This window comes from Arabidopsis lyrata (genome assembly GCF_000004255.2).
Source record: "Arabidopsis lyrata subsp. lyrata unplaced genomic scaffold ARALYscaffold_2, whole genome shotgun sequence".
In the NCBI taxonomy this organism is placed as follows: domain Eukaryota; kingdom Viridiplantae; phylum Streptophyta; class Magnoliopsida; order Brassicales; family Brassicaceae; genus Arabidopsis; species Arabidopsis lyrata.
The window spans coordinates 12,454,920-12,481,804 of record NW_003302554.1 but is presented as its reverse complement, the minus strand read 5'-3'; the positions used below and the strand labels follow the sequence as shown (position 1 = coordinate 12,481,804).

The following is a 26,885-nucleotide window of genomic DNA, read 5'->3' as shown; positions in this document are numbered from 1 at the left end:
TAGAAGAAAACCTGCAATGACTTGAGTTACTATGCATAATAAAAGAACGAAAAATAAAAGGCATAAAGATAGATACACTCTGGTACTCTGACTAACCAGTAAGGTGATGTAAAATCTTCCACATTGTATGGAAATTCATCCAAGAAAGCAGAAGCTAAAGACGGTCTACCCCTAATAATGGCTATCAGCAAATCCCTGGGATAACCAATTTCTGTAGCTTTCAAGCTCTTCATGAGCGCAAGTAGTCGTTTTATATTGCCTTTTCTCTCTGCATCTGGCATCAATCCATTAGAGGGGTCCGTACAAACTTTAACAAGAACATCATAGGCCAACTCATTCACAATCCCACCATACTCTCTTTCTGAAATGATGACTAGCTGCTTTAGTGTATTGGGTCCAAAGAGAGCACTCATAAGCCCAGGACTAAGCGATGATTCTTCAACAAGGATCTTGTCCTTGAACGTAGACAAGACAGAAGCCAGAGTGTCGTCATCGTCTTCCCCAAGGCCTTGTAGGAGTTGAGAATAGAGTTGCTTCTGCTTTAAGATAGACTTTACTAATGAAGGCTTCCCAACTTCAAGGAATGATATTGCAAATTCAACAAAAGCCCGCCTCGGTTTTTTATACACTGCCTGTTTTTCGAAACCCTGAAAATCAAATGTCCTAGCCATTTGTGATGCCATGCCTGGACCACGTCTAACGATAGAAGCCAACAGTGAAAGTGCAGCATTCTGTTGTTTTGGCTCTTTGCTATTCGATAATGCTTTGTAAATGTCATCGAGTTTTTCTTCGATAAGTAACCTACCAAACTGGTCAAGAGCTCTTCCAATATCAGATGATCTACATTTTCCCTCTGGATGACTCAAAATCGTCTGGATAAGCGAGAATATATAGGAAAGTCCTTGTTTTCCATGATGAAGCTTCCATGCCTCCAGAAACTCAGTAAAGTTGGGTGAGCTCTGGAAATAAAGACGCAACAAATCGCTGCCAGTTTCTCCCTTTAATAACTTAACAAAAATTAGTTAAAAGTAGAAGTAGATATCTTTTGCAGCATCAGAGCAAAGCTTAAACTCATGTAAGCAAATATTATGCAACTAAGTTTAGCTTCAAGGGATGGTCTGAAAGCCATCACAGGGGCCTTAAGATAACTATCCAGAGATTCCACCAATTAACAGTTTTTTCTTCTTCTTTTTTTTGGTAGGAAAAATCAAGTCTGCACAGTTCAATATCTTATCTCGTACCTTGATCGACAGCTTCCTCGAGAAAAGTCGGCTACTTGTGTCGTGTCTGAGCTGAACGTAGGTCATATGTAATAACAGAGGCGGAGGGAGTGCACAGTCAAAGGGGCCAATTGACCTAGGTAAAATTAAAAACATTAGCTAAAATTTTATTAAAAATATTAAATTGACCCCAATCTCATAAAAGTTTTGACTCTCGTAGAATTTTATGTTAAAAGATTAATATATCTAAGCCCAATAATTATATTGTACTTCTAAATAATATTAAGCCCAATAAAATTTATTTTAAGTAAATAAATATACTATAATTAAACCCATTAATATAAACTAACTTTTAAACCCATCGACGCATATAACTTTTAATAAAATACTATAATCATGTACCGTCCCGTGAGCCAGTTGAGTAAGAGGTTATAAAAACTATAGGATATCGATGTTTCATTGACGGCTCTTGGAAAGACAGTGACAACTATTTGGGGTTAGGATGGTTCTGTACACTACAAGGTGAGGATGAACCAACCATGGGCGCTGTCAACCTCCGACGAAGTCTTACATGTCTGCACACAGAAGTGGAAGCATTAGTTTGGGCCATGAGATGTATGATTGGCCAAGACAAACGCGAAGTAAATTTCTATACAGACTGCTCAAACCTGGTGAAGATGGTGTCTTCCCCGACGGAGTGGCCAACTTTTTCTACATATCTAGAGGCTATTCAGAGCGACAAGGATGAGTTTGATTTTTTCTCTTTATCTTTGATTTCTCGACGTGCAAATTCAAAAGCGGATAATTTGGAACGAAATGTTCGTACCCAACCGCATCTAATTACCTATGTAAACAATATCCCCCAAAATTGGCTTGTATAAGCTAATCTAATAAAGTTGTTGACAAAAAAAAAAAAAAAACTAACTTTATATTTTAACATTTGTTTGTAGTATAAAAATGTTTTAGCTTCTTCTTCTTTATTTTATTTTTTTTCAATCTTAGATCGTGATATATTAGAATTTTTCTGTCTTAATTAAAATCAAATCCAGCTAATGATCTAATATTATATTTAATTATAAAAAAACATCCACAAATCTAATCTTTCTTCTCTATTTGTTAATCTTTGTGGAACATAACTAAAAAACTTTTAAAATATCAACATTGATTGATTTTGAAATAAATATTTCATTGTTTTTTTTATGTGTCAATTATTTTTAAAAAAATCTAAAATATTATTTTTATATAATATTTATTATTTTATATTAAAAAAAATTTGATCCCTATAACAAAAATTCCTAGCTCCCACTATTATGTATGCCACTGTTTGGTATTCTTAGGACAAAGTATTCATGTCATTTTTGTTTTTCCAACTTGATGTACTTGTGTATCATGATGACTCAAAACCATATTATATGTAAATGTATATTTGCACCATTACCAGTCATAAATATGGGCCATAAATATGCATCATATGGGCCATAAATTTGGGCCCATAACACTTATCACAATATCACAAAAGGCCCATTACTCTAATCTTCTTCATAAACTTCTACTACTCTCTCCTCACTACACAGTCATCGATTCTTCTAGAATTTTCTTATGCAGACATCTTCAATTTCACTCCTCCGTCGCACGGCGATTTTTCACGGCGGAGTTGGAATCGGGATCGGAATCCGTCGCAGCTTTTTTCCTCTCTCAGCGAGACGAGATAATCCCGATGTCTCAAGAAAACCCCAACCTAGTAAGAATATGCTCAGAGCGAAGCATATCGGTAAAAATTACTCCTCCTCCTTGTCACCGGTTCTCTCGCCGGAGCATAAACCTTCGCTCTTAGAGTCTCAAGCTATCGGCACAGTCGCAACAGCTCAAGCGAACTTTATGCGCGTCATTGTTCAAGATGTAGCTAGTTCTGTGAAGAGTGGTGATGATGATTCTTCAAAGACTGGTGTTGAGTTGCTTTGTGTAGTGAGAGCTGTGTTGAAGAAGATACGAAGGAGAGTTTTGGTTGGAGATAAGGTTCTTGTTGGATCTATTGATTGGGTTGATCGGAGAGGAATGATTGAGAATGTGTTTCATCGCCGCTCGGAGATTTTGGATCCACCGGTTGCGAATGTTGATCATTTACTGGTTCTTTTCTCTTTGGATCAACCGAAACTGGAGCTGTTCACTCTCACTAGGTTCTTGGTGGAAGCTGAATCTACTCGAATTCCACTCACACTTGCTTTGAATAAAACTGAACTCATTAGTGAAGAGGTAAGGAGGACGAAGAAATTGTATAGCTCACTACTAGCTTTGTTGCTTTAGGGATTGATTAGAATCATAAACTTGTTTACAGGAATTGGAATCTTGGAAGATAAGATTGCGTGGATGGAACTATGAACCATTGTTTTGTAGTGTGGGAACTAAAGACGGACTTGATGCGATTGCGTTTGTTCTGCGGAATCAGACTTCTGTGATTGTTGGACCTAGTGGTGTAGGAAAGTCGAGCTTAATCAACATATTGAGGAGTAACCATGGTAGTGGTGCGGTGGAAGATGAGAATTGGTTTGAGCCTGTAAGGTTCTCTCGTGTTATTTCATTGTACTGCTTAACTTTTTTTTTTTGCCATATCCCTCATGACTTGAGCTTTGTGATATTCAGATGTTAGGTAATAAGTGGTTTGATGATCAGCGAGTAGGAGAAGTGTCTACTAGAAGTGGTAGAGGTAAACATACAACACGAAATGTATCGCTACTGCCGATTTCTGAAGGTGGTTACCTCGCTGATACACCTGGCTTTAACCAGCCTAGTTTGCTGAAAGTAACAAAGCAATCACTTGCACACTGCTTTCCTGAGGTTTGTACTCTTCTTTGGCTTATGCTCATTTCCTTTATGGACTGATTGTGACGGCTGTGTTGTTTTCTAAACTGGTTCTTTAGATAAGGAACATGATTGAGGGCGAAAAATGTGGATTCAGAGATTGCTTGCATATTGGGGAACCAGGATGTGTTGTGAAAGGTGATTGGGAAAGGTATCCTTATTACTTACAACTGCTTGATGAGATCAGAATCAGGGAAGAGTTTCAGCTTAGGACTTTTGGAACCAAAAGGGAAGATGATGTTAGGTATTGTTGGGATTTCTCCTGAAACAAAAGATTTCTTTTTATTGGTGACAATCACTAATGTGGTTTCCTTTGGAATCATCCTTGACACCACAGGTACAAGGTGGGAGACATGGGTGTGAAACATGCTGAACCACGGTTAATGCCTAAGAAGCATAGGAGAGAGTCAAGGAAGAAAACTAAACAGACAATGATCAGTGAGCTGGATGAGTTCGAAGATGAAGACAGTGACTTGGACATAGAGAACGACCCAATCATCCGAGCCATTGAGAATGAGAATAAATGACAATGAGAGAAATCATGTTTCCACAAAGACCAAGTCGAAAACTGTTTGTACAGGTCTTTTCGTCTCTGTTATTTTATTTGTGTCAGTTGACTAACAAACACTGAAGATATTAAAATTGCAGAATTATTAAGATAGAGTGATAATTACTAAGACTAGCCATGACCAATGATTTCATAACAGTAACATTGAACGAAAATCTCCAAGAAAAATCTATCCATGGTCTTACAAAACGATTAGAACTAAAGAAAAAGGGAACAAAATCTGATTCAAGAACATAAAGAGACATAAAAATAAAACAAAGAAAGCTTAAGCTGCAGATTTCTTGGACTTGGCAGCCAACTGAGTCTCCGGCTACAATTATCAAAAACAATTAACAAAATGAGAATCACTGAAATTAACACAATCTTGAATCATCAACGAGATCAAAATTCTTACCTCTTTCTTGACAGGCTCTTCCTTCTCAGACAAAATCAACTCAATGTGGCATGGGTTGGACATGTAAGCTGCAATCAAGACAGACCCAATGAGTCAAACAGAAGAATACAAAAAGCTAACCATGTAAGTAAATTACAATATCTCAAACTTACGGTTGATTCTTCCGTGAGCACGGTAAGTCCTTCTCCTTTGCTTTGCGGCCTGGTTCACTTGGATGTGTGATATGAACAGGGCATCAACATCCAAACCTTTCACCTGAACAATCAAAGTCAAATTATGCTAATTAGCAAAAGGGCAGAGAGAGAGAGAAATAAAAACGATTCCAAACATTCATAATTAAAAGAATGTTATTCGGACCTCAGCATTGCTCTCAGCGTTCTTGAGCAAATCAAGAACAAACTGAGCAGACTTGGCTGGCCAACGTCCTTGACCATTAGAGTGCCTGTTCTTAGCTTGAGCAGTTCGCCCAACACCTCTGCAGAAACGTGTGAAGGGAATTGCTTGCTTGTGAGCTATCACATCCTCAAGGTACCTCTTCGCCTTGATCAATGGTAGCTTCCGGATGGCGTGCGCTGTTTCCCTAGTGTTCTGTTTCACACAATCCACAGAAAACAAAACAAAATCAGAACCAACCAACATCACATCATTTACTGAACCATAAGTCACTAAAATTCTACATAGGTTCACATAAGAACAATGTAACAAAGCCCTACTAATTGATTAACCAAAAAAAACCCAAAACTCACAAACCATAACTGTGAAATGATAAATCAATGTACCATCATGTACTGAATCTTATAGTTATGAGAAAAAATAAACATAGATTCACCCAATCACGATGACCAATTCAATTTCCCTGAAGTATACGTGAGATCTGTTGTAAATTGCAACAGAACTCTGCTTTTTCTCAATCAGGTTTAACCTAATACTACAATCTCCTAATCATAAATCTAACTACATTCGAATAATCAAAATGATTACAGAGCTATACATACCTTGAAGTGAACCCTAAGATCGGATCCTCTAGCCTTGCAAGCTGCAAAATCAAAAAACAAAGATTACCACAAAGATCAAAACAACGAAATGGTACTAAGAAAAAATTTGTTACAAGGAAATTTACTTACACTTGGTCTGGTTGTCGGGTTCTTGCGAGTACTTCACCTGCGAAATCAGCAAAGGAAGGATGAGAAAATTAGGGAAGACGATTTCTAGGTCAAATCAGCGAGAATAGAGATGGAGTTTGAGAAGCTTAAGCAATTACCATGGCGGCTAATAGAAGAATCGGCTGCAGAAGAGTTGTGAAATTTGGGAAGACGAGACTTTATATAAGAATGATGCATAAACCCTCCGAAACCTAGTTTTTATAATTAAATGGGCCTAATGGGCCTCATCTATTTGTAATGTCTTTACGGGCTTTCTAATAATGCCCATCAAGACTATGAATTGGGCTATTCTTCTTCTTTGTTTTCTTTTTCTTTTCTTTTTTTTCAGTTTTTTTTTTCTTTTTTTTCAACTCTTGATTTTTCTTATGAAAATAAATGAAATAAATTATTTTTTCGATAATGATATATTCATTTATATGGAAATATTTTTAAAAAATTAGTTTTGTAAGATATTATTTCAAAGGGTATAATCATTTATATGCAACAATTGATTCTCTTTATCACTCATAACCAGTGTTCTAAAAAACGGTCTACGCGGTCACTTAAGCTCCGACTAGACGTTAGGCGCTAGGTTCTTTTGCGATGCCTAAATAACTGTCTTGACCGCCTAAAATTACATAGAACTTGTTTAATATACTTTTTCAATTTCCAATTAAGTTTTATATCTATATATATAGTTATAAGTGTTCATATATTGTTTAATATAAATATAAATAAAAGGTTTTATCTAATTTTTGTTTATGATTTCATATTTTTAGTTTTTTATAGATATTTAATATAAATTTTATACATAATATCATGTTTATAATGTTTTATATTATAAACGTCTAAACTGCTTAAAAATCGGCTAGCCCCGATTCTGCGTTCTAGGCGCTAGGCACCGGATCACCGTCCGCTTAGCGCTTTCTTGAACATTGCTAATGCATCTCATGCTCTTCTTTTTTTCTTTTTTAAGCAAAATATGAAACTATTTTACCTGAGAAGACACATAATTAAAATCTTAAATTAATATCTGATAAATTAATAAGAGCAATTATCATAAATGGCACAATAATATGTTTTGTTTCTAATTTTAGCACCACATTTTATAAAGTTCCACAAATAACATCCTTTATATCTAAATTAAAATTTTAATTTAATTTAAATAATAAATAAAGTAATATCTCTAGTTTTTCGATTGTTCTTCTGCAAAATATCTTAAAAGTGAAACTCTTCGTCAATAATGGTTGGACCGGTCAATCGGTGAACTTGACCGACCGTTCTAGAAGCTCATGGAAAAAGAATTCGTTGACTCTTGAAAACTGGACCGATCAATCCACTCCTAGATTGATGGGTCCATTGACATCAGCTTCTCTTCTTGATCATTTTTGACCCGAGCAAGTTCGAAATCATCCAAACTCTGCATAAGTATCTAAAACTTGTACAAGACTCAAAATGCGACAAAAAAAAAAATACAAAATACAGACTTTGACAGGACAAATGGATCAAAACGACTATTAAACATGGACGAAAGACACCAAAAACACAACATATCAAGCAGTTGTCAGGTTTAAGAATCGAGTTATGCTCAACTCTCATCAAGTTCTACTTACTTATCATAAAAAGATATATGTACATATTTTGTATATATTGGTGGAGTATGTTGTTTTAGTTGTAGATCATTTTCTTAGAACCTCATTATTTATTTTATGTATATATGAGACAAGAATTACTATATATATAGAGACGGATGATTACCGATGCCATTTGACTTTTTTGTTATATGTAATTTATATAATGTAGCTTAATTACTCAGTTATATCATATGTCCCATGTGAGCATGCTTAATATATGTAATATATGTGAAATAATATATGTAATGAAAATATAGAAGATAGGCAAGTTTGATACATGAGTAATGATTACTTCATAACATATATACTAAAACTAAAGAATTGGTTGGGATATATATGACGTTTGAAAAAAATCTCTCCTTTATTTAATCACAGTTCCAGCTAATCTTCATATAAACTCATTCATTTAATTAAGTAGTTCCAGCTAATCTACATACGAAAACGTGGTCATTTTTAGAGTATGAAATATTTACATTCTTAAAAAAAAAAAAAAAAAGAGTGAAATATTAAAAGCATATCAAAGATGATGGTGCATGGAGATTAGGGTTTATAAACATGAAAGTGTGTCTCATTCAAGACCTCCGGTGATATATAGCCGAAATTCATCTCCATCTTTTGATATTTAAGTCCAAAAGTCTCAACAATTTTTTTACGAACAAATAAAAAACAATATTTTGAAGAATTATTTATATTAAAATAATTTTATTCTAAAAAAAAAGAAATTTATTCTTTTTTTTCATATGTGGACTTTGTAATTGTCAGTTATTTAGGTCAGTTATTTAGCTTATTCATTTAAGAATGCAGAGAAACTAGCAAACTGTGGTATTATTACACTCTCGGTAGACAAATATTGCTAAACGAAACTTCTCAACAAAACAAAAATCGAGGTTATATCTGTTGATCATGAAGTTAAATTAAGGACATAAAATAGTTGCACCAATCAAATTATAAGTATATAAATTATCAAAGAATCAAGTAAATGTACATAATTACTATATCAACAAAGAAAATCAATACAATAAAAACAATAGGGATCTCTCCTACGTTGACACATCAGCTTTTTGAGCTGTTCTGAGAGTGACACCTAATTAAAATCAACATCCAATGAAAACATTTTATTAATACAACTCAGCTATTCTCTGCTAATTATAATACTTCTTTGTTCCACGTTATTCTTTTATTTCTTAAAGCTTATTTCATGGGCTTATAGTTTAAAATGAATGAGCTTATTATTATTCAAATGTCATTGAAATATTGGGTTAATTCTCCTTTTCATAAATAATAAAAACTTTTTTAGAATATTAGAAAAAAACAAAATAGATATCGATAAATGAAGGCAAATCGTTGTGGTGATAGAAACTATTTGGAAAAAAACTTGTTGTTGTTTGTTGGCTACCAGTAATTATAGCATTTTTTTTACCTTTGATTTATTTGATTCTTCAGCAATGTCATTTTTTTACATAAAAAAAATTAAATCAAATATAGTGCTTAATGAATTTGCGTTTTCAAATTATTTTAAAAAAATTTGTGAGCGTAGTAATTCATATTATTCAAACATAGGTTAAACTTTGCAAAAATCGTTCCAATCGCTAATATTCAAAAGAAAATCACATTAGCTACACAATTTGTTTTAGTTGTAGATGACATATAAGGCTGATTTGAATTTGAGTAAAAAATATTTAGAAAACTTACATATGTATCCAACTGACGAATGAAACTTGAGAAATTCTCGTGCTTCAAAAATAATAAAATATGGGAAAAAAGTCTCTAGAAAAGGTTCATTGGGTTCTTTACAATAAAGCTTTTGTTGTTATCACTCCAAGAAACAATTGAATCAAAAGAAGAAATCATCTACCATTTCATGTGTTTTAGGAAGAAAAGGTGGACGTGAACTTAAGCCTCCATCCCTTAAACAGTACAAATCCAAGACGTTGAAAAACAAACCAAACTCAAATATAGACTTATTGCTCATAATCAGAGATTAAATCAATGAAAGTATAAACTTTTAGGTTTCTACAAAACCAGATTCAAGTGTTTGGATCAGAAGAGTATGTTTCGTCTCAAAACAACAACCACGAATCGATGTCTCAATATATAAGAAAAAAAAGTGTTCATCTCAGAAATGAACAAGTTATTAGATGTACAGGAAGAGAAAGTGTGGGTTGCGAAAGAAAAGAACGATTTATTAGGGTGGTTTCAAAAATCACCCTAATAATATTGATCCTATCTATTCAAAAATCAAGTTATTTTCAAATTAAAAAATGTTTATAGTGTTCAAATTTTAAAGAACAAAATACACACAAAATAAACTTCGCATAGTTAATTATTGTGATCTAATGGTAAAATAATTATTTAAAGAAACAAAAGATATATTAATTATTTTTAGTATGATTCAAATTATGCTTGAATACCATAAATAAATTTAACAGAAAGAATCTGAGGTTTTTAAAGTATAGTAGTCGCTGAAAAAATATTTACATATCACAATATAAAAAATTTAACATTTGTAAGAAATTAAACATATACTAAAAACATAAAATAAAACAAACAAATACAAATATAAAGCTATTTATTTATGTATGCATATATAAAATTATAAAATATAGAAAACTAAAATACGAGCAAAAGTAAATACAAAATCCAAGAAATCTTTTAAATGTTTATCATAAATACTTATATTAAAACAAATTAATTTACAAAAACAACTTCTTCAAAAATAATTTTTTTAAAATTTACCCCGCAGCGTAGAGTATGTGGTTTCAATGTCGAAAAAAAAAAAAATTATATGTCCCAGGTTAAGAACGGATTTATTTATTCTCTAATGTTTTAGAAAAGGCAAAAGGAGAATATCAAATAGTCTATGATTAGAACAAGTATGTAGAAAGAAAACTAGTGTAGGCAATGACGTCGGACCATTTTGGGAAAAGACCCTTCAAATGTATAGTTTCTTCATCAAGACGCTGATCAAGAACAGCTACATCTACTCTCACTTCTTCTTCGCTACTTGCTTCTAACCAGAAGTTCCACTTCTCATCACTGTTGCCACTCAGTCTCAATATGTATGAGGGAGGACCACCCGGTGGGAGTTCAGGTGCTGCAAACAACAATAAGCCATTTTGGTTTTACGGTTTTTAATAAATGCGTCACGAGAAAGAAAAGGAGGGTTCTTTGTGTGTCACCTGGAGGTTTGCCATCTGCTAAGGACCATCCTGATAACGGTCCGGTTATGTTCAGAACTGTGACCCAAATCTCCTCCAACGACCTGCAAATGGAATTTGGCAATAGTTAATAACTGACAAGACCAATAGAAGTTCTTTGATTTGGAGTCCAACTAACCCCAGAGAGAGTTCCAGATGAACTCTGCGAGTTCCGTTTTCAAATGTTGTTTGCGGTTTATGAGTTTGTAGGTGTGGGAATTGGCTATATCGTTTCGAAATATTGGTGGCTTTAGCAGGGAACCTCCCGTTTTTTGTTATTACACAGGAAATAGGGAAAAGTGCCTGCAGATACCAAACAATGCAAACTGAAAACACTTACTATCTTGCTAATAGCATGTACAGAGAAACGAATCTAATGAACGTACCACCCACGCTTCTTGAGGAGACGCTTCAGCGTTTCCCAATGAAAAAGAAGGGCCAACATGAAGTTCCTTTGCCACCTCCGGAGCATGCTTAAAAACGAACTCAATAGAATTTGCATCAATGACAGCTAAATCATAACTTGAGCCTGTGATTTCATTCCCACCTACAACAGGCACATTAAACATTTACTTCATATCAGCAAAAGAAGATTACTCTGAAAAACAGTTCCATATCGCGTGAGTAAAGGCTACCCGCAGAGATGAATGTGTGTTGTAGTACAACTCTCTTTGGTGCATCTTTGCTATAAGGAAAGAACTGTGATGACACCGCCAACATGACCACACTGAAGTGCAGCAAGAATTTCAAGATCGACGATTTGGCCAGCCAACGATCACAAATTGGTATTATTGGGCCCAAACACAAGCCGGTGACGATTCCAATAACTGCAGCTACTGCTACATCTGCTAGATAAAATCCTGCAAACAAAAATATTGTACAATAAACATCCTCACAATGAAGCCAGACTTGCAATCACAACAAGCTATTTAATGTATTAATGGTAAAATTCTCAAATGGCGTGAATCGGTTTAGCTGAACCAGAGATGCTTTTGGAAAGAATGAGTTTAGTAAAACTAACCATAAGGTGGTGGAATTGCTCCCATCATTCCCGTCTTCTCAATTACTAATAGTGCAAGAATACCACCAAAATAGAGAGAATACAGAAGGTATGGAACAAGAGCTATCACATAAAACATGGGAGACCTGGATGAAATGAACTTTATCATACAACCGATTTAAATCAATGTCATCTCTAAAACTTAAAACTAGAAGTATTATCAGAGGTGGAACTCTAGAATACTGTCTAAACCAAGGTTCTAATTCAAATTTCTAAACAAGGATCTTATTGGCTAAAGATATCTCCTCAACTTCACAAAAGTTAGGTAATGTCTAGAGGTCTTACTTGATCGAATTATAGCCATAGGACTTGACTGACAAACAGAAAGCAATCCAACCTAGTAGCATAGAAATGCAGATGACAAATGTCATGAATCCTCCATTTAATCCAGCGAAAAAATATGCCTGAAAACGTTTCTCCAGTTAGTCAAAAGATCAGACAAACAAACAAACAACAAAGTTTTGAGGTAAAATCACGTGTAAAACAAAAAGTTCTTACCGAAGTTGCAAAAGCATAGAAACCAAATGCTCCCCAAAACCTTGCTTCATCAGATGGTTCCTACAAGATCATAGTTAAAAGACATTTTCTAGTAATAGAGAGGGAAGCTAATGAGACAAGAGGAAGAATTAGGACTTTACAACTGTCATAATCTTCTTGGATGAAACACCTTGAAAATTTGAGACACGATCAGAGATAGCTCTTGGAATTAAAAGGCCAAAAAATGAGCAGGGGATGAACATCAAGAAAGCTAAGTATGAATGAGCAAACCTGCATTTCCACAATAATTTTAGTAAGTCTCCCCAACCAATAAAACCTCAAACTTTTAAACAACGTAACAAGAAACTAACCAGCTCATGGGATAAGCAAAGAACAATCTAATGACTGCGAAGAGAACAGGGAATATCACACCAAGTAAAATCCCAGCGAAATGGTGCATAACTCCTAATCAGGTAAAAATTTACAACGTTAAATCTCTAAAACATCGTACAATGAGGAAAAGAGTAGAGGAGTACAAAAATGATTAAGAAAATTAAAAGATTGCAGATTTTTACCTTTCAAGAAAGCCCAAAAGACTGATAACCAAGGGTGTGTCCTAGGGTCCATCATATACAAAAAGAAAGGAACACAAAGGAACAAAGCAGCTGGAATGTTGTGAAGTACCATGGCTACTCTTCTTGGATAGTACACCTGATAGATTTCATGATATCAGCTTGTCAAGAGAGTGTAAACAAGCTAAGAAAAAAAATGATGAACAAAGTCAAAAACACCCACAATGAACCATGTTAAGTAATCAAAGAAAACAGCTCTTTCAACCATGTCACTGTTAGCATCCACGTCAAGCGACTTCCTTTCACTAGCAACCTTTAGCTTAGAAGAACTCGTGAAGGCTGTAAGCACGCTGATTAAGTTTTCTCCACGTGCTTGCATGCTTCCAGGTCTGGTTTAAAGGTATTCTGTGAAACGAGGATCATACTAAACAATAAACAATAGTAAGGAAAAGTTCAACCATAATATATACCAAAACGATGCATACACTATTCTGTCCACTGTATCAAAGGTAGTATGGTAGTAGTAACCGCCCAGAAGAAAGATAATGTCTAGCCCGGGAATGTCTGCATAATCTTCTGCAAACATTCTGTAATCGGTGTCTCCAGGAATTACAGGGAAAACATCCTGGGGAATATCAAAGGAGAACTTAAAGTCAGTGACAGAGATGAACTAGAAACAAAATGGCTGAATACATTTTGATCATTGACCACTATCACTTGGTAAATGTAGAGAAGACAGTGTGTGTGAGTGTCCATGTATGTCATAGAGAGAGAGAGAGAGACCTGTGCAGAACTCTGTGCCATTGGATACACTGCAGCTTGAGAGTAGACATAGGATGGCCACGAGCCAGGCCCTGATTGGCAGACCAGATCTACCAACAATTAACATGAAGTCAAAAGTAGGAGCAATTAGCACAACAGAAACTTAAAAATATATATACTCATTGACAAAGCAAACACTTGATACTGTCACAAATAAGACTAACACATATTCCTCTTAATATTTACAGGATAATGTATGTATATGCATTAATTTTCTAGGGACAGCATGTTGCAAGAGAAGTTCCTCAATATGACTAAAGGCAATGGTCTACAGAGGTGTTTAAAGATAAGAGAAGATCCAAGATCAAACTTAAGAACATCATTGTCATCTAGAGGAAGAGGCTAGTCGAGAAAGGACCTTGTTATAAGCAAAAATGTTTTTATCCATTATTAATTTCACACCAGCTGGACAGTTTCAGGGAATACATCTTACCAATGCCCCCAGTCCCAGAAGCTTCCACGTTTATAAAAGCTCCAATGGTATCTTTCAACTTATGCTTCGTCATGAAGCCGTGTGAGCCCTAAACACACAAACAAAAAGTCACACCACCATGTAAAGTAAGAGCTTATTTTCATCAGCTTGACTATAACAGAAACCTCATGCTATTTAGCAATCACAAAATACATCAAGAGCAAGAAGATGAATGTTCATTAAACAATATTCCATAGGAAAGAGTACTAAGCACCATAATTGTATTACCAGCATAAAAAGCTCTTCAGCACCATTGAAGAGAAAAATGACAGGTCGAGGCGGGACCCAACCAGAATCCACTACCAGTCTTGCTAATTCAAGTAGTGATGCTGCAAAATGGAAATACATAAATCCATGAATTTAGTGGTTTTTAGAAGGAAAAATCTTAAGAGATAGTACCAAACTCACCTACACATGACCCACAATCACCAGCTCCAGGGGAGTTAACAGGACTGTCATAATGTGCATTCATCAATACAGATGCATCAGTGTCAAGAGAATTCATTGACGAGATACTGCAAAAAACAACAAAACGATGAAAGTGTTTAGCATTTATAAGTAGGGACACAATCATTCAGTGTTGCAGACTACTAATGACTGAATAAAATAAACACAAATAAGAGAAAGAATGGTCAACCCCAAAGTGAATCATAAATACAAACTACAAAGTCTCAATGTACAAGCAAAGGAACAAACTTTATTATATACTTTGAAATTACAAATTGTAAAGAAGAGTACCGCATAAGTATATTTGTGTGGTTTCTATATCCAAGTGAAATGCTGTGACCTAGAAACATCATGCTAAAGGAACCATCCACCTGAGTCTCCTCCACTTCAATCCTATAACAACAACAACAAAAAGCATTCATTTTTCAGCTCAGAGACAAAAAGTTAACAAGGAAAAAAACATTCTTTCTGAACATTGTAATCAATTGTTATATTTATTGAGAGTGCATGAAATGTGGTTGGAGAAGAGAAGTGATGAAATCTCAAGCATTTATTAATACCACTTTCTTTGATTTGGTCAAAAAGTTACTCAAACCTTAGATTTGGTCCAGCTCTCTCCTTCACCATCTCCAATTGCGATTTTATGTATGTTGCAGCTTCTTTGAGTCCTGGTCGTCCTTCCTACAAAATCCATGTCGTGAAATAGGATCAGAGAGAGACAGAGAGAAGAGAGATGAGACGGCGGCGAATCACCTGACGACCATCGATCTCTTCAGCCAAGACGCGGATGTGTTCGACGGCTCTAGCTTCGGAGAATCGTTCGAGAGGAGCGTTTGCGGGAAGCGGAGAGATGAATTTCATGTGGAGGACGGAGTAAACAATCGCTGACATTAAAGCGTAGATGAAGACGATTGAGAAGAGGAATTTGAATGCAGTGGCGTCTCTTGAGCTCATCTTCCAAAACGCCATCACTAATGGATTCAAATCTCGGCGCTTTGGAAAATCAGACAAATCTCGTACTTGAAGACAACGATTGTTCAGTTCTGTTTCTGTAATATAAGACTGAAAACTAAACGGAACGGAACGGCGTCGCTCTGTGTCAGAGAGAAAGACTGTTACGGCGTGAAAGTGAGATGCAAAGTTACTAAAAAGTCCTCACGTTTTATTCCATATTGAAGTTTTTACGTTTCCTCTAAATTATAAAAAGATCTGTCGGAATCAAAGTGTAATTTACGCTTCTTTTTTTTGTCGACAAATGTCATTTACGTATTTAATTAGTAGAGATTGAGAAAGTTTCGATTCTTTTTGTTTTGAAGTGTAGAATTGGTAAAATTTTGATTTAAAGTTTGAAGTCATTTAATTTGAATATCTTAGACTATTTAAGGGTGAATTTTGCATGTATATGGACAGATGTCATTGTTGTTTGTTTCTGACTCTTAGAAAAAACAAACTTTGTACGTAAGTCGTGAACTAAGTCTACGAAGAATAAGAGGAATAAAATCAAGGCTTAATTGGTTTACTACCTTTGAACAAAAAAATTGGTTTACTACTATGTATTGCCGTATTGGGTTATATAACTAGCAAAGTTTTTTGGATCAAAGGAAAATGACACGTTGTTTTAAATCAAATGAAAAATTTGACACAAATGTCTTTTTTTTTTATTTTGGGATGTAATCCAACACGCAAAAAAACATGTAGACATAGTATGTTAAAGTGTCGTGACCATAACTATGTGTCTATGTGTGTTAATTAAATAAAGCAAATTACGTTTCTTTTCTTTACGTGATGATATATGTTCCCACACATCACGTGCCACCCATTTGTGTGAGATATTAGGGAAGTTTCGGATCAATAAGTTATCTTGATCCAAGATATTAAGAGAGTATTTATTTTGTGGATTTCCAATCATCATAGTTGGGAAGATTTTTCTCTGGTTTTACAAGTTGGTCGTCGAGGAAACCAAACTTCTTCTTTGAGACAAGCACATTGTCATTTCGAGTCTTAACTCTTAAGGCTCTGTATTTACAACGAATATAACCAAACATGGCGCATGGTGCAGTTCTCAAACTCTTGGCAGGTCGTCTTCTCTCATATTGACTCATCCGCTAGCTAATTCGTTTCTGATCATCATCACATGATGTTCTTTTTGAAAGAATTTATTTCTAAGTAGATATAATATTATCCACAAATTGAACTGCTTGTATGAATGTCGATTGTATGCAAAAACCATGTTCCATTTTTATTTATTCTTAGAAACCATTTTTCATACCAACACTATATAACTATTGTTGCCAAAAAATTAAAATCACATCGAAGTTCCGAGATTCAAAATTGACAGAAATTAATAAATATATGAAATATTGCGTGCAACAAAACATATGTTAAACAAAAAAAAAAGTGAAAACTAAATGCTCACAATCCCGCAGAAAATAACATATGTTCAAAGACCTAAATTTGTTGACAAAAAAAAAAAAAAAAACCTAACAAATTAAAATTGGATTGTCAATAATCAGATTATTGGAAACAAAACTGAAAACCAAAACAAATCCATAAAAATTATTTCAATTGACTCAGTGCCGGCTCTCCCCATGTGCGGGGAGTGCTCATGCACATGTCGGGTTCAAAATTTTTTTGTCTTTTTTTCAACTAAATTTATTAAAATTAGGGTCCAAATTTATATATATATATATATATATATATATATATATACATAAGAAATTAGGGCCAATTGTTTTTTTCATCTCAGGGTTCTTAATTTTTTTGAGCTGGCCCTGAATTGACTACAATCAAATAAGAACAAGAGCTGCAAAAATGGTGATTCGAACCATTATCCTGACTGTTATTTTATTATATATGCGGAAACGTTAAACCAGAACACATATCTTAACCGGTTTAGTGACGAATTTTTTACGGAATCGACGCAGAGATCAGGGTTGAGATCACGAACGGAAATCAACCACAAACCACCGCTCAAATGCCCTCCGGTTGATCTCTCTAAGGATTTTATTTCTAAAACGTTTTTCTCTCTATGTAAAATTCTCTTTGTGTCAATGGACACAAAGTTATTATTTATGTCTCTCTACAATCATCATTTTATAGGAAAATGAAGAGAAGCCACATATAGAGACACTAATTTCATAATTAAAGAGACACAAATGGTTTTGGTATCTATTGAGAAATAACTTCCTCAAAACTAAACCGGTTCGGTATGCTATCAAATCATGGGTGCAAACCGGCTATAAACCAACACTCACTTAGGCTTTCAATGTTGAACCGTACAACTAAACATTAATCTCTATTTGAGTTTGGAGTTGGCAGAATTCATTGTTCTTCAAAGTATAGTGTACACAAATTCTTTGAACCAAGAAGTATGCTTAGTTTCTATTATAGTGATCATTTACTATATAAGGGCATATGCAACGCCAAAATAGTTGGTGTGATATTAGTAATTTAAAATTAAGAAATAATGGGAATAGTGCGTTTAGTTCTTGGGTTTAGTTCTTGCTCAAGACCTGTTCCTGGCATGTTCCTGGCCCTGTTCTTGGGTTTGGGTCTTTTTTTTTTTTTTATTCTAAGCACACCATTAAGATGATCTTCCGATAATTATGGTCTAATATGCTATTTTTTAGTTGTACTGTGCAATTACCTAATCTTTTTAACTTCTAAAGTGAATGTGCAATTTCTTAAAATATCAATTTATGTTGGGTTTTTAAGAAAAAAAACGAAAAAAAAAACTACTTTGTTTGTGACTGAAACTGAGAAACTGAAAGAATCTTTGTTAAATCATTAATCATTAATGTCTAATGACTCAAGACGTTTCGTTTCATCATCATCAAGCAGCAACAAAAAACCCAAAAACAGAGACCGTTGGATCTAAATCTCTCACTTTCTTCTTTTCTTCTTCTCTGTATCATCTCTCTCAAAGAAGAAATGTACGGAAAAACAATATGCACAATCGTCTTCTTCATCTTCCTCGTTGCTTCTTTCTCAATCTACATGGGAACAGTCGATCCAAGACCTTACTTCTATCTCCTCCAATCACAACCCAATGTAGCTTCTCCTTGTAGCTCCACCGGAAAACCTCTCCGTGTCTTCATGTACGATCTCCCACGAAAGTTTAATGTCGCGATGATGGATCCTCATAGCTCAGATGTTGAGCCTCTCACAGGGAAGAATTTACCTTCTTGGCCTCAGACTTCTGGGATTAAGAGACAACATAGCGTTGAGTATTGGCTTATGGCTTCTCTTCTTAATGGTGGTGATGATGATAATGAAGCAATTAGGGTTTTTGATCCGGATTTGGCGGATGCGTTTTATGTTCCTTTTTTTTCTTCGTTGAGTTTTAACACTCATGGGAAGAACATGACTGATCCAGATACTGAATTTGATCGGCAATTACAGGTAAAATTTTGATTTGATCGGAAATTTTTGAAATTCCGGTGATTTGGGATGATGGGTAATGCTAAATTCGTTGACTTTTTTTGCAAATTTTGAATCTTTCTGGGGATCGAACTATGAACTAAAAACCCTAATTTTGCAAATTCTTGTTGTGTCAGGTTGAGTTAATGGAGTTTCTTGAGGGTTCTGAGTATTGGAATCGATCAGGAGGTAAAGATCATGTGATTCCGATGACACATCCTAATGCTTTCAGATTTTTAAGGCAACAAGTGAATGCATCGATTCTCATTGTTGTGGACTTTGGGCGTTACGCTAAGGACATGGCACGTTTAAGTAAAGATGTGGTTTCTCCTTATGTTCATGTTGTTGAGTCTTTGAATGAGGAGGATGATGATGGTTTGACGGATCCGTTTGAGGCTCGTACTACGCTGCTTTACTTTCGTGGGAATACGGTTAGGAAAGACGAAGGTAAAATCCGTCTGAGGTTGGAGAAGTTATTAGCTGGTAACTCTGATGTTCACTTTGAGAAAAGTGTAGCAACTACACAAAACATCAAAGTGGTAAGCAATTATCCCTTTCATATTGAAGTGTTACACTAGGCAAGGATTCATACTGGTTAGATCCTGATAGAGAAAGTCCATGTATTTGAAATCTTAAGAAAATGTGGTAAACATTCTCAGTCCAGGGTTTCATCTAGCATGAGTATAGCTAGGATAGTGCTTCGTGTGTTGAGGCGTTTGAGTCTTTTGGGGACCTATTAGGCTTGGGAGAAACCATGAGTTCTCTTTAACAAACTAAGGTTTCTATCTTTGGTTCTTGTATCAGCTAGTTCGTGCTTTTCAGTTTGTAGTCTAATTTAGAGCAGGATAGAGGAAGATATCTAATGTTGGATAGTAATTGTTCTGCTTTTGTTTTGTTTTGTTACTAGTCTACAGAAGGGATGAGATCATCAAAATTCTGTCTGCATCCAGCTGGAGACACTCCATCTTCATGCCGCTTATTTGATGCCATTGTCAGTCACTGCATTCCGGTCATCATAAGCGACAAAATCGAACTGCCCTTTGAAGATGAAATAGACTACTCAGAATTCTCACTCTTTTTCTCAATAAAAGAGTCGCTTGAACCGGGCTACATCCTCAACAAACTCCGCCAGTTTCCCAAGGAGAAATGGCTGGAAATGTGGAAACGCCTGAAGAACGTATCTCATCATTTTGAGTTCCAGTACCCGCCAAAGAGAGAAGATGCAGTAAACATGTTGTGGAGACAGGTGAAACACAAAATCCCTAATGTCAAGCTCGCTGTACATAGAAACCGGAGGTTGAAAGTCCCTGATTGGTGGATTTGAAGAATGACATTTTTTTCTCAAGGTTAAGTCTTTTCATTCTTCTTCCGTCCAATACTGTAAATTAGTCGATTCTTTTGTTACCTTTGCGTGTCACGATCCATTTATAGGCATACATACTCTAAAACTTCCATTTTTTTAATAACCAGAGGTAGTCACATAGATTTGTATTGCATCTATATTTTCAGCTTCATCTGTTTTGATTCCTCTATAAGGTTCACTGATTTGGACACTTATATCTTGTAAGGTTTGAGGTGAGATTTCTATTGTTGTAAACTTGTAATGGAAACAAGAGAATCAAGCAGGGTATTCATTATGAAGCCAGGGTACTAGTTCGCTACACCACTAAATCTCAGTTCGAGCAACGTTTAATCTGTGTATTTCCAAGCATACCATCTTTGGAAACATGTTTCAGAGCAAGTCCAATGGTAGAGTCCTTAAAAAGACTCTTAAACATTTTTTAATTATAAATTATGATAATTTTAAAATTAAGAGTTTGTGTTGAGTCCTTAAATTTTTTTCTGTCCAATGGTAGAGTCCTTAAGTAGGTTTCTCTAAAAATAAAATATTATTTTTAAAATGAAAATTATATACATTTTTATTTGATAAAACAATAATTATTACAATTTCTTAAAATTTTAAACATACATGACATAAAAAAGATATTAAAAAAAATACAAATCAAAAATCGGAATAACCATTAGTCATTAGCTTGATTCGTGCCAAATCAAAAAATCAGCATCAGTAATTGAATATAACAGCAAATTTATGGAAGGACGAACTATTATGCAAATAGCATTACCTTGTTGTAATAACACAATGTTGAGTGATTGACATTGCTAAAGCATTTATCCAGTGTTTCAACAAGAACTGAAAATGCAAGAAACTACCTTAGATCATCATACAATGAAAGCTACCTTTTCAAAGGGTTTACCAGTAAGAATCTGCAAGCAGAGTAATAGGCAATGATTCATATTTAACATCAGTCGATGGCATGCTAAGCCATTATTACAGGACTCAAGCCGGTATTCCAAAAAAGAAAACAACTACGCCTAAATTTGATTAAAGAGAATCTCAGCTCTTGACCCAACCCAATAGCAATCCAAAAATATTCAATACCTAGATATCTTGTAAATACAGTACATCCTATACAGACCAACTGAACTGGCATTTGTGCCAAGCTTAAACGAAAGAGCCAAGACACTGCAAAAGCTCTACTATACAAGACTGATTCAAATTTCCAAATTCTCTCTTTCTATATTGTCAAGCCAATGGTTCAAGATATTCAAAACAAGTTACAAATATAGAACTGTCTCATTCCAATCTCAAGCTCTAATCAGAACCTAGAATCAAGCATAAATAACAAGAATTTCACTTGATCTAAAGATTCTGAGATCAGATGTCAATCAATTCCTCTTAACAGATGCATTTGGTTTATCGTCATTTTTCTGCTACATAATCCAAAATTTCCTCAACTTTTGCTATTTCTACACGGCTGGATCATAGAGAAATGATCTAAAATTCTGCTTAGCTAAACTAAATTATCATCTCAGATCAGTCAATATACGTATTGATAACTAGATATTTAGAAAATCAACAATATAAGTAAAGTAAGAAATTTTTGAATAAGCAAGGAAGTGAAACATACTTGAGACACGATAGAAAACGTCGGCGGCTGATTCTCCCTCCCAGAACCAATAGAAAAATTCCCAAAATCCTATTCCCTTCTTCGCGAATACCAATCACACGGCGATTCGAGAACGACCGTCCGATCTCCCGGAGAGTAGATCGAGTCCGATCATACGGCGAAACGTAGAAGTACACACGCCACTCCGGTGAAGAAGGATTTGATCCAATCAAAGTGTGGAGACGAGCTCTGGCTTCCTGCGCCTGAAGCAAACCGGAATCAGTTAACTCGATCTTATGATCCGGCATCGTTGTGTGTCGAGAATTCCTTCGATCTCATTACTTTGATGATGATAGAGACATATCTCATCTGTGGCCATTGGAGAAAACAAGGAGAGAGAGAGACGAGCAAAAGAAAGAGACACGAGAAAAAAATAAAATTGTTTTGTCAAAATTTTGAACCAATGAAACGGTGACACGTATGGATCCTTACCATCTCTAAAAACTCTGATTTAAGGTTCGTTCCTTAGCTTAATTAACAGTTTTGATTTATTTTTGGGCTTTTTTTTAAGGATTCCATACTTAAGAGTCCATCTAGAAACACCAATGGGGTTGCTCTCATCTCCTACTATTGGCAAAGGGTTCCAGATAAGTTTATCAGAACTTGCCTAAGTCTTTTCATGGGTTATGGACTTATAGTATATAGAGAAATGAGTTATGTGTTCGTTTGTTCTAAAGTTTAAACCCACTAAAGATATGACACCAAAATTTTGGAACCGACCATATTCTCTTTGAACCGGAGATCTAAAGAAGGTGGTAAGAGATAATAGGCTAAATGATACCAAAAAATGGTCCCAAAAGAGTGTATATGCGTGAATCATCATAATAAAGGGGCATATGCGTCATTTTGCTAGCTACTGGCACGATTTGTGTATAAATAAGTCGCAGTCGCCGAAGCTGACTGACTTTGCAAGAGAGAGTAACAAACAAGCACGTTCTCTCCGCCAAAACCAGCCGGAGAAAATATCTCATTTCAACGAAGATGCGAGTCGTCAGAATTTCATGCGTTGGGACACGTCATCTCTCACCTCCCTCCTCCGCCCGCGGTTGCGACGCCCATTCCGACGACGTATCTGCCTCCTCCGCCGGTACGTTCTCTCTCTCTTTCACCATGTTACTCTGTTTCAATAATTATAGATTTATTTCTTTTTCGATATTGTTGGACTTGGAATTAATTTTCTATAAATTGGTAACGCCGAATCAATCGGAACTGTAAATCACTAGAATTTTCCGAAGTTAATATTTGTTTTGCTTTCATTATTTTGTTCTCATAATGTGAGATTAGATCCTTCCAAAATGCAAAAGATTTTTTTGCTCGTTTTAAAGTATTTCTCATCCTACAAAATCTCCATTTTCTTTTCATTTTCCAATTTTAAAATTGTTACTACAAAACTGTGCTAAGTGATCCAAGTTTGTGTGTGTTGTCTCTTGATAAAAGGAAACTGTGTATAAATAATTTAACTCTCATTTTCATTTTTCAGTAATGTTACTGTAGTCTGTAGATTTTGTAGCAGAGTAACATGTTTGACCTTGAAACTCACTAACGTGTGTGATAGTGATGACTAAAGAAACTTATCTACAGTGAAATATTAGTAATGAGTAATGATGACTAAAGAAACCTATCTACAGTGGAATATTAGTATTTTATTATATGGTTTATTTTTTTGTAGATGTGATGTTTTGGGACAGCTCTTGGCACAATTATTAGGTGTCTGGGTTAGAAGGAGCATTGGTTTCATTTTGTGTCTGAATCATATAATCTAAAGAATTTGGTCCATTTGTGGGTCCCTTGAGTTGCGAAATAATTCGTATCGGTGGTTCATAGGATTGCACCGGCTTTAGTTTAATCGGGCCGGTCTGAGAGATCCGTGATTGATTCAATCGGTCTGCCACGTGACTCAAACCAACTTCAGTAGATCTATATGTTCGTAATTGTAGTAGGTAAATAAATTAGTAAATTACACTCTCTTTGATTTAATTGTAGAATTGAATTTATGTTTGGTCCCCAAATGTCTAGCTCAGCTTCTAGAGCAAATTTTGACAGTTGGAAATTGAATCTAAATAGATGTGGTACTCACTTCAAATAGTAGTCACATTGTCTTTATATGGCAATGGGGTCACATAGTTATACTTATATCTGTTATTGGGGTCACAGGAGTGTGGAGTGTCCAATCCAAGTTTAACCAATTTTAAACCGAACTAAAACCATTAAAATGTTGATCCGAAAATCGAAAACCCTATTAAACCGATCTGGATATTTTTCCATATCTGAGCATACTATGAACACAAAATGTAGAAAGAAACCGATTAAACCCTTTTCTTTGTTGAAAATCTTTAATATATTCTCAAAACACGAAGCCATACCAACCGGACCAAATGGTATAGTTTCTACTTGGTTTACATAAACCAAAAATATCTGAATCAAAAATTTCCATGCTTCTTGGGCCAAGCCCACGGGCAGGTGGCCCGCTTGACACCTCTATTCGAAACCAAACCAAACCAAAAAAAAAAAACGGATTGGGCAAATGAGAAATGTACTAGCAGCCAAGTTACATGCATGTCCTTGGTGCCTTCGTTTTCTTATGACTTGACCAAGTGTGTTTTGAAGCTTGATTCTTGAATTACAATGGAAGCTTCTATAGTTCTATAGTTATTACTTAGTATGAAATGCTTTCATGTAATTCTCTAGAAAAGCAGTTAATGGAACCTTTCTTAGGTACTTGGCATCGTGTTCTTGTAGGGATTTAAAGCCTCAAAATCTTTTTTGGCCTTAGAAAATGTGTTCTTGTGTGTTTATATAGGACTGATTAATGCGGATGCAGAGGATGCGAGCTGTAGTAGCACGCCTAGTTGGAGAATCAAGAAAAGCCTAACATGTGTGTGCTTTAACCGCAAGAGAGCTTATGAACGCATTTGCTCTAACTTGACACCATTGCAGGTTAACACATATATAAACAACAGCTAACCATCAGATTTTTTAATGAAAGCATTTATTTTTTTCCGAGTCTGATTGGGTTTTTTTTTTCATAGGAAGAAAGATTGAAGAGGTTGAGGAAGAGAATGAAGAATTACTTCGATGCATCGCGGCCCGACCATCAGGATGCATTGAGAGCACTGTGGTCAGCTACGTATCCTAGTGAAAAGCTTCAAGATTTGATCTCAGACCAGTGGAAAAATATGGGATGGCAAGGAAAAGATCCATCCACTGATTTCAGGTTAAGCCCTCTCTTTTTCTCTCGAGTAATCAAACATGTCAAATAGTGCTTAATTTGGTTTTCGTGCAACATTTGTTATCAGAGGAGCTGGATTCATATCACTGGAGAATCTTCTATTTTTTGCCAAGACATTCTCGGTAAACTTAAATCCCATAACTTTCTACTTTAATAGATTCATAACCTTTTTGATGTTTTTTCCGGTGGCATTGCTGTAGACTTCGTTTCAGCGTCTGTTAAAGAAACAAGGAGGCAAAAGAGCGGCTTGGGAATATCCATTCGCTGTAGCGGGCGTCAACATAACCTTCATGATCATGCAAATGCTAGACCTAGAAGCCTGTGAGTGTCCATAATATCTTGCATTAGTTTGTGAAGCAAGAAAACTTGTTTTAATACTTACTACATGTGCAGCAAAGCCTAGGAGTTTTATACGGTTGGTGTTCTTACAAATGTTATCAGGTAAAAATAAAATATGGAAACATTTGGTTATGATGATCATGGCTTTCTGGTTTACTTGAATTTTGACTAAGTTTTTGGAATTTCCAGAAAACGAATGGGCCTTTGATTTGCTTTACTGTGTGGCCTTTGTGGTAATGGACAAGCAATGGCTGGACAAGAACGCCACTTACATGGAATTCAACGTGAGTCGGTCAGTTTCCGCATAATATATAAAATATATTGCTTGTGATGGTGACGATGATGGATGGTATTTGGTGTAGGATGTGCTAAGATCTACAAGGGGGCAACTAGAGAAAGAGCTGATGATGGATGATGTTTTCAGAATTGAGGATATGCCTTCTTTTTCTCTTCTCTCTTAGTCTTACCAACTAATTCTTGTTGTCACTTTAGATGTAGACCATTTCACATAAAGAAACCCAAAGGGTCGATTTTTGTTTTTACAAATATCCGACCGGTAAGATGAGAGAACAAGTTTGCTATAAGGAATTGCGAGAAAATGGTAGTTTTGTCATTTAAAGAATTCAAAATTATCCTACAAAGGGAGAAGAGACGAACGACAGTAATTATGTTTTAAAAATTTGTCTTTTTCACAACTGATTTTGTCACATAGGACTTGAGATATAATTTACTACTAGATTCGAACCAAGTTTTATCAGAAGCATTCAATACTAAACATTGTTATGCTATATATACAAGAACATACATAAATAAGTGTTCGATTTGATAGATAGTAATTAAACAAAAGTGATAAAAAAAAAAAAACAATTGATTAAATCTATTTAACTAAAATAGAAGCATAAAACGTTACCTTGAATAATATATCGAGCGCTCTCATTATTCCATTCCACACAACAACATTTTTCTCGGCATTTCAACTTCTTTTGAATTCATTACATCCACGACTACCGCCAAAGATTTAAGCAG

At 35.2% G+C, this 26,885-nt stretch overlaps 6 protein-coding genes across 7 annotated transcripts; 3 read left to right on the top strand and 3 right to left on the bottom strand.

The window, feature by feature from the left end:
• The first annotated feature begins 2,785 nt into the window (after positions 1–2,785).
• LOC9323187 (small ribosomal subunit biogenesis GTPase RsgA) lies at positions 2,786–4,740 on the top strand. Its single transcript, XM_002888551.2, has 5 exons — positions 2,786–3,473; positions 3,556–3,774; positions 3,861–4,055; positions 4,139–4,323; positions 4,417–4,740. The coding sequence occupies exons 1-5, from the start codon at positions 2,820–2,822 to the stop codon at positions 4,604–4,606; spliced, it is 1,443 nt and encodes a 480-aa protein (XP_002888597.2). The 5' UTR covers positions 2,786–2,819; the 3' UTR covers positions 4,607–4,740.
• A 32-nt stretch (positions 4,741–4,772) lies between these two features.
• Positions 4,773–6,374, bottom strand: LOC9323186 (60S ribosomal protein L17-2). Its single transcript, XM_021035216.1, has 7 exons — positions 6,303–6,374; positions 6,166–6,202; positions 6,037–6,077; positions 5,399–5,629; positions 5,194–5,296; positions 5,042–5,109; positions 4,773–4,957 (listed from the first exon to the last, which is right to left on the bottom strand). The coding sequence occupies exons 1-7, from the start codon at positions 6,303–6,305 to the stop codon at positions 4,913–4,915; spliced, it is 528 nt and encodes a 175-aa protein (XP_020890875.1). The 5' UTR covers positions 6,306–6,374; the 3' UTR covers positions 4,773–4,912.
• Positions 6,375–10,587: 4,213 nt separating this feature from the next.
• On the bottom strand, positions 10,588–16,071 carry LOC9324660 (endoplasmic reticulum metallopeptidase 1). Its single transcript, XM_002887074.2, has 20 exons — positions 15,618–16,071; positions 15,460–15,545; positions 15,156–15,257; positions 14,826–14,932; positions 14,646–14,746; positions 14,379–14,466; positions 13,907–13,995; positions 13,609–13,748; positions 13,347–13,512; positions 13,127–13,262; positions 12,923–13,016; positions 12,713–12,842; positions 12,573–12,632; positions 12,360–12,478; positions 12,036–12,160; positions 11,650–11,874; positions 11,401–11,561; positions 11,154–11,317; positions 10,997–11,079; positions 10,588–10,911 (listed from the first exon to the last, which is right to left on the bottom strand). Exons 1-20 carry the CDS (start codon positions 15,831–15,833, stop codon positions 10,682–10,684), a joined length of 2,622 nt encoding a protein of 873 aa, XP_002887120.1. The 5' UTR covers positions 15,834–16,071; the 3' UTR covers positions 10,588–10,681.
• A 2,590-nt stretch (positions 16,072–18,661) lies between these two features.
• On the top strand, positions 18,662–20,924 carry LOC9323185 (probable arabinosyltransferase ARAD1). The gene is made up of 3 exons (XM_002888550.2): positions 18,662–19,265; positions 19,421–19,822; positions 20,191–20,924. The coding sequence occupies exons 1-3, from the start codon at positions 18,795–18,797 to the stop codon at positions 20,605–20,607; spliced, it is 1,290 nt and encodes a 429-aa protein (XP_002888596.1). The 5' UTR covers positions 18,662–18,794; the 3' UTR covers positions 20,608–20,924.
• Positions 20,925–21,238: 314 nt separating this feature from the next.
• On the bottom strand, positions 21,239–22,672 carry LOC9324659 (phosphoglycerate mutase-like protein AT74). Of its 2 annotated transcripts, none has more exons than XM_021035481.1 (2): positions 22,253–22,672; positions 21,239–21,548 (listed from the first exon to the last, which is right to left on the bottom strand). In XM_021035481.1, the coding sequence occupies exons 1-2, from the start codon at positions 22,537–22,539 to the stop codon at positions 21,518–21,520; spliced, it is 318 nt and encodes a 105-aa protein (XP_020891140.1). In that variant the 5' UTR covers positions 22,540–22,672; the 3' UTR covers positions 21,239–21,517. The 2 variants fall into 2 exon arrangements, with proteins under 2 accessions (XP_020891140.1, XP_002887119.2); XM_002887073.2 differs by having other exon boundaries at positions 21,239–21,474; positions 22,253–22,671.
• A 205-nt stretch (positions 22,673–22,877) lies between these two features.
• On the top strand, positions 22,878–26,538 carry LOC9324658 (ELMO domain-containing protein A). The gene is made up of 8 exons (XM_021035480.1): positions 22,878–23,378; positions 25,092–25,228; positions 25,321–25,505; positions 25,588–25,642; positions 25,721–25,841; positions 25,914–25,961; positions 26,049–26,143; positions 26,222–26,538. The coding sequence occupies exons 1-8, from the start codon at positions 23,273–23,275 to the stop codon at positions 26,318–26,320; spliced, it is 846 nt and encodes a 281-aa protein (XP_020891139.1). The 5' UTR covers positions 22,878–23,272; the 3' UTR covers positions 26,321–26,538.
• The last annotated feature ends 347 nt before the right edge of the window (positions 26,539–26,885 follow it).